This window comes from Acipenser ruthenus, chromosome 27, assembly GCF_902713425.1.
Source record: "Acipenser ruthenus chromosome 27, fAciRut3.2 maternal haplotype, whole genome shotgun sequence".
Taxonomy (NCBI): Eukaryota; Metazoa; Chordata; class Actinopteri; order Acipenseriformes; family Acipenseridae; genus Acipenser; species Acipenser ruthenus.
The window spans coordinates 26,321,538-26,328,426 of NC_081215.1; the positions used below are offsets into that span (position 1 = coordinate 26,321,538).

Consider the following 6,889-nt stretch of genomic DNA (forward strand, 5'->3'; position numbering starts at 1 on the left):
TTAATGGTTAAAGTTTGTTTGCGTGTGTGTTTCTTTGCTCTCTCTCTCTCTCTCTCTCTCTCTCTCTCTCTCTCTCTCTCTCTCTCTCTCTCTCTCTCTCTCTCTCTCTCTCTCAAAACCGTGCCAGGTTTTTTACAGCACGGCTCTCTACCGCCATCTGGTGGCTGAATGCTCAAACTGCACTCTCACAATTCTATCGTTACCTCGTCTATTTTTCACCAGATCAGTAAACTGCTAACTGCGCGCGTTGAGAGTTTTCCCACAGAGTAAAATACTTCAGATAGTGTCATTAAACAATAACAATCGCTAACCCGTCCATTTATTGCTAGTGCACTTTTGACTATGGTATTTTTTTTGTACTGGTTAATAATTAAAATGTTCATGCTTTATTTAAAAAAAAAAAGCTATTAAAAATGAAGCCTCTGAGCGTTTCACGTTAGGTTTGTTTCAAGTAAATACCTATCTACAGTGCCTTAATTGCCAATTATTTTTAATTAGCTGTATATTATTAATAAACAGATATATTCCTCCACTCCAGACGATGGCGCTGCGTGTCCGTTTGCCACCTGTCGATTGCGGAGGCTCTGTGATCCACGGATGGGCCAGCTGGTGCCTATGGAAGCGTGACGTCACTGCTTCCACTTGTTCTGCTGGTGTGAGTGGAGTCGAGTGCGCTTTACATTAACATGGCTTTCAGAGCCACGCCAAAAACTGTCATAAAAACAGAGCATATAACAGATATATAACGAATAGATCCGTCTTGGAAAAAGAAAAACTGTTTTAAAAAAAAATAAGATAATCTGGACAAGTGGCTCAACGTTATTAATGTAATAATAATTAATATTAAGAGTACCAGTTCGATGCAAAGTGTTGCAGCACATTCTAATCTCGGTGTCTATGAAAAAAAAAAATAGTGTATTTATTTAACTGTGCTTGATAGATCTCTGGTTTAGCTTGCATTGTTTATATATATATATATATATATATATATATATATATATATATATATATATATATTATAATCAAATTCATTTATAATTATTTTGAAGAATGGGGATGTGTCTGCCTTGCTTGGGCGGAGCCCCCGAAGACGTGGTACAAACGCCAGATCCCGTAAGTTTAACGGTTTATTCTTGTTAATACTGTTCTCGTTATATTTTTGGAAGAAAGATGCAAGATAATTGTAAACTAAATAATAATAGTCGGTGTTTGGTTTTGCTATTACACATGCACACTACAGTAATACGGGATTAATACTGGGCGTCAATGTTAATACTGTAATAGGATTTAGCTAAGGAGTAGTGAATATAAGTGACGCTGTATTTACAGAATCGGGTACTGATTGGAAGTATTGCTGTTCAATAGGGAGGAGAATGTGTTGATGCACATGCACACCCACCTAGCACATACCTGTTTACTATAAACAGTACAGGTAACATGGACTGAATCCCAGATGCAGTGTCATTGAATAACCTAGAATATGCACTGTTTCTTTAAAGGTAAGTCTAGTGTTGGTTAAATATTTAGTCAAGCGTACGAGGAGATAACGCTGTGTTCTCTAGATCTAATATTTAATATTTCCTAAGAACAAAGGTTAGGATTTAAAGACAAGTTTGCATGACAGATATGTTGTTCTGTACGTGCCTCTCTCCTATCCTCGGTGCAGCATTACTTAAAGACTTTGGCTAAGCGTGTTTCATTGTTGAGAGTCGAAGGGTATCAAGTTACATTCCTGGTTGGTTGTTTTTAGGGACTTATTTACCAGTAAAATCTGAATTTGAAACCTGGTAAGTCTTAAACGTTATTCTATTTGTTTTTCAGGAAATGAGAAGGAAACAATTGGCAGAAGCAGCTGAAAAAAGACAAAAGGAGGTTTAGTATACAGTGTTGCCTAAACATTGTAAAAGAATCCTGTTTTAAATTGTAACTTTGAGGGAACAATGGCTTGAAACCTGGTTCCAGGAGACCACTTGGAGACCTAGTTTGAGGTTGCTGTATCAAACCCCAAGTCTCCCCTGGTGTGTCGTGCCGTGGCCTGGAAACTAGTGTCCTGAAACCAAGTTTCAAGCCACAAAGAGCTGCCGTGTTCCCTCACCTTAAGGCTTGTCATTTCTGGATTAGTTTTAGAAGCGCATTTTCAGAAGTCAGATCACTAAAAAAAGGAAATGTTCCCCCTTAACTTGAGAATATCACTTTGTCTATTGCATTATTTGTCCATGCATTTCTTATTGAGGTCGCGCAGTTGAGTTTGAGATTTTTAATGAAATACTCCGGGCCAAGATCACCATGTGACTCATTCTGTGTGACAGCTTCACTATTATTTGTTCCTTTAATTATTCCTAACGCAATCCCTGCCAGAAGAGGACACATGGTTCTTTTGTTGAAAAGATTCAGTTTGATCAGAGCAAGGGTCTGTGCTGCTAAATGTTTTGCTTTATTATAAAAAAAGTTTTTTCACACTACAGAATAAATTGTGGTGCAGTGTGAGACTCCACTGTTTTAAAGCCCGGGCTGACTGTCCTTTCTCTCACCCCTGCAGGTAACAAATCGTGGAATCAAGAACCCAGAGGCGGTGGAGAGGAAGAAAAAGAAACTAGAGGAGATGGAGAAGCAGGCCCTGACGTCCTCAAAATCTGGAGAGGGTGGGGGACTCAAGGTAAACCGAGCCTGGCTGGAGTGCACATTGCAGGGGGAGTAGCGCTAACCAGAGCTGCAAAGATACACAATTCACTCAGCTTTTATAATGAGTTAATATAAGAAACATACAAAAAGTCTGGAACGACAAAAGGCCATTCGGTCCATCAAGGCTCGCCCCTCGTTAGCACATCATTCTCCCCTACTGGGGGAATCACATTTAAAATCTAGTCTTTTTTTAAATGTTCCCAGTGTTTTAGATCCTACTACTTCACCTGTTAGGCTTGTCCATTTTATATCATCTTGTTTTTCTCTCTGCTAAATCTGAAGTAGTGTTTAGTGCCTACAGCACTTGCTATTCACAGGTGGTCTCCCATCCAAGTACTAACCAAACCCAACCTTGCTTAGCTTCTGAGGTCAGATGAGATCAGGCTCACTCAAAGTAGTGCAGCACGTTCTCATAACTGAACTCTGTGCATTCATTTATTTTCCCCAATGTCTTTTCTTCTAGTGGCAAGTTGGTTGAAGAGGTAGTGGACAGCGCTGCAGAAAGACATGTGTTCTGAGTATTGCCAGCGTAGGTGTGGTTCCCGTTTGACAGAGTGGCTCCTTCTCTACTGTGTCGCTTGTTGGTATTGTGTGCATAGAGACTCCGTATCGTGCCATTCTCAGTGCCGTCACGTCCCAGGATTGTCCACCCCATGTGCTTTGTTGGAAAGCAGGACATGCCAAGAAAGACGCCAACTTGCAATCGCCTGACCTCTCTGACTGGAACTTCAAAGAAGTTGTCTGCAACCTGCATTCTTCAACCTAAAAGAACATGTTTGCTCATAAGTTCTCATGACTAAGGCCAGTGTTAACGGAAGTAGTCGAGAATGTTTTTTTTTTTCTGAAACTAATTTGCATTGCCTTGTTTTTTTTTCCTAAGTCGCAGTTAACTAGACTGCACCTGGTTTTATTTGTTGGTTCAGTTTGCTGGTTTCCTTGCTTTTACATTGAAAACTTTCACACTTTCTTTTTTTCAATTCCATGCATCATCTACTTCGACAGCTATGCAGTGCCGAGTCTTAACATTACAGAAGTCAGCTTCAACAGGCTAATGTTACTGATTTTGAAGCCAAGGTAGTTTACACACTCGTAACCCTGGCATTCACAGTGTGTAATTAAGTGTAATTATTGCTGCCATAGTTCACAGAATGACTGAAGTAGTACCATTTCTTTCTTTATTATCTTTCTGTATGCTAAATGTACACCCAGAATTATTCCCTTTACACTGTGTCTATTGTATGTTAATACGACTTCTGTATTAATAAGTGAAGAGATTACATGTGATTGTTTCCTCTTAGTCTTTTACAGATGCTTGACATTGTCCTTCGTTGTGTTTCTCCAGTATGGCATTGTACTGCTGCTCACTAACTTCCTGCAAAATTAGAAATTTGTTTTAAAGCAGTTTCCTCTTGAAGCAGATAAAGGCATGGTTTCTCATGCGATGCACCTGCATGTCACTTCTGCATGTCCCTTCTCTTGGCTTCAGAAACCAACAGCGTGGAGAACAAAAGCCTGTTCATTACTTCTGCTCACATTTTAATGTTCTTTAGCCACAATGCAAATGGAAAACATTATCTAGCAACCCACCTATCACTGCTGCTTAACTAAATATCTTCCCACGTTTTAAGCAAAACTGTATTTGGAAAATGAGCCTATTATGGAATGTTAGCTTTATCAAATATCATGATTTCTGCCAGATCATTAAGATTATTGTTAGTCTGTTCTATAATTAGATTGCAGATACTAATTTTTCCCTTGATGTGCACGGTCTGCCACCAATTTGTATTCACAACACTAAACTAGCTTAAAGTCCCTAAAGAATGTTGGTTCAGTTTCAAAGCACTACTCTAGGAGTTCTCCCAGCTGCCAGAAGAGGGCACTATTCCATCCCAATATTTAACCATATTTACCTTAAAAGCAAGGAAACCTTCATTTGCTCTTAATGATATTTCCCACATTCCCGGATTCAAGAAAGTGATATACCTTTCCGAATCCATTATAGTGCAAGACCTTTTTAAAATGTGGATTTAAAAGACTGTCACTGCGTTTCTCTTTTAACACACTTTGTAATGGCGTGATGCAACGCACTTCTTGGTGGCTCTTGGGATCAATTTGTTCCTGTTTCCAAATGTATGCAAAGTAAGACATGCACCACTAGATGGCACTAGAGGACTATATAGTTTAGCTTCAGAAAAAAATGACAGCTTTCCCATTAAACACTACCCAACAGCAGAATTCAAATTGGTTGTTCTATGTAATGTACACAAGATATAGGGTATTGCATAGAAAATCCAGATTTTTTTTCTTTTACTGAAAGTAAAGACAAAAGACACCCACATCCCCGTTTAGGCAGCATGTACCTTCCCTGTCTGTGTTGTGAGGCCTAGCTTGTCCTGAGAAATGAAAGCTGGAGGTGATGAGTCATTCAGTCTTGAGGAGACAGATTCATTCACAGCTGAAGCCCCATCCTGCTCTCTGCGGTGTACAGCACTGCCAGTTCCCAATTAGGAGCTCTGTGCTCCCCCTGAGCAGCACTCCTGACCCCTGCAGAGCTCTGGACGACCCACACCGGCGTGAGAAACGAACAATTACACCCCTGACACCCAGACCCATGCACCACACGTCACAGTACAAGATACGCAAGAGACCTTGAGTGGCTTGCTTAACTTTCCAGTAATAGCAGTATTCGCTAACCATCTGAGTTGAAAACTAAAGCAAACTGTTCATATCTTAATATCCAAGGGACATGTAAATAAAATGAGAGAATGCAGGTGCTTGTGTAGGGTTACTATATAACTCCATGTACAGTGATGGAAAGTTTTGCACCACCCTCTATATAGAATAAACACATGTTCCTTCATAAAGTCAAACCTGCTGAATAATGTTAAGATACTGACTTACATACCGCTTTGTAGTTTTCCATGTACTTAACGAAAAACGTGACATTTCTAAATCTAACATGAAATACTGTACTGCTCTTATGGCTTCCGGTAGACTTTTGCTAAATCGTTTTGTAGTTTCTTTGATTACATGATTAAATAAAAAGGTCTAAATTATGTTCTTGCAGTTTTATTTTCATTTTTATTATGCCTCAATCCTAAAATTCTAGGTGATGCAAAACTTTTAGCCAGAGCTGTATGTGAAAAAAAAGAGTTTGGAAGTGTTGGAGGACCTAAACAGAATCCAGCACCTCTAAATTGCCAAATTATTTTTGGCACCTCTAGTCATACCAAATTATTTTGTTGCTGTTTTTTTTATGCATCATTAAAATAATGTAATAAAATGTACTGTTGCTGAAAATTGGTTTGTATCGGTGAAAATGAATAGAATTTGATTGATTATGCTAAATTGTGTTAGACTTCACTACAGTGTGTGCCCTCTAAGATTCACGAAAGGCCAGATGCTTTTATCAATAACCTTACTGGCACAAGAATGATACACAATATAAATATGCAGTGTTTGCCTGGGCGTCTCATAGGAAAACTGTTTGCAACAATGTGAAACTGAGGAAGGTACTAGATGAGGAATATCCTGACAGCATATTTTAATAAAGTAATATGTGATCCAGCCTGAGTTTTTCAGTGAAGATGTCAGTGGTAATGTATTTAAAATCAGTATTGGTGATCAATGGGAAGCAAGCATTCTGAATATATTATCCACTGAGAGGACAGGTTTTCAGAAACCAGGTATAATGGGTACACATTATTATTTTGCTTTCTATAAAAGGTTATGTTATTTCCTGGAGAAAATTCCTCAGTAAATAAATCAAATACATTCTGTCCCCTGCCTGTGAGATGAGATGAGGTTAAAAGCTCTGTAACCAAGAGTACAGACGAGCCCGGCTCTTTTGCACAGTGGTTAAGAAGCTCGCTTGCAGGTGTGCAAGGTACGACTTTTTGATGCAATCTTTCACATAGAGAGCCACCCTCGATCCAAATAAACCTTTGTCTTCATGCAGAACAGTACAGCAGCCTGTGTGCAGCTGAACTGAGGTAGATTCATGTCTTTTTGACACCCGTCCTTTACAGAGAACAGAGGCTCTATTTAGTAAAGGATATTAAAACAGATCAGAATGTTCTGGTTTTCCTGTATTCCCCTGTAACATTGTTTAAGTGAGGATTCCCACACTTACCGACAGATCCCTCAGCCTTGCTAAATAGTGGGAGCACCAGGTTCGACACACTTATTTAATAGGTAAAAAAAAAAA

General features: G+C 39.2%; 1 protein-coding gene across 1 annotated transcript; it reads left to right on the top strand.

The window, feature by feature from the left end:
* The first annotated feature begins 563 nt into the window (after positions 1-563).
* On the top strand, positions 564-5,738 carry LOC117432123 (small VCP/p97-interacting protein-like). The gene is made up of 5 exons (XM_034053627.3): positions 564-655; positions 1,050-1,113; positions 1,822-1,872; positions 2,540-2,656; positions 3,146-5,738. The coding sequence occupies exons 2-5, from the start codon at positions 1,051-1,053 to the stop codon at positions 3,158-3,160; spliced, it is 246 nt and encodes an 81-aa protein (XP_033909518.1). The 5' UTR covers positions 564-655; position 1,050; the 3' UTR covers positions 3,161-5,738.
* The last annotated feature ends 1,151 nt before the right edge of the window (positions 5,739-6,889 follow it).

Bases quoted from the DNA above. Each gene is read 5' to 3' on its own strand.
- LOC117432123 (XM_034053627.3), top strand. From the start codon at position 1,051: ATGGGGATGTGTCTGCCTTGCTTGGGCGGAGCCCCCGAAGACGTGGTA. The intron at 1,114-1,821 runs GTAAGTTTAACG...TTTGTTTTTCAG, and splicing joins TGGTACAAACGCCAGATCCC to GAAATGAGAAGGAAACAATT. The intron at 1,873-2,539 runs GTTTAGTATACA...TCACCCCTGCAG, and splicing joins CTGAAAAAAGACAAAAGGAG to GTAACAAATCGTGGAATCAA.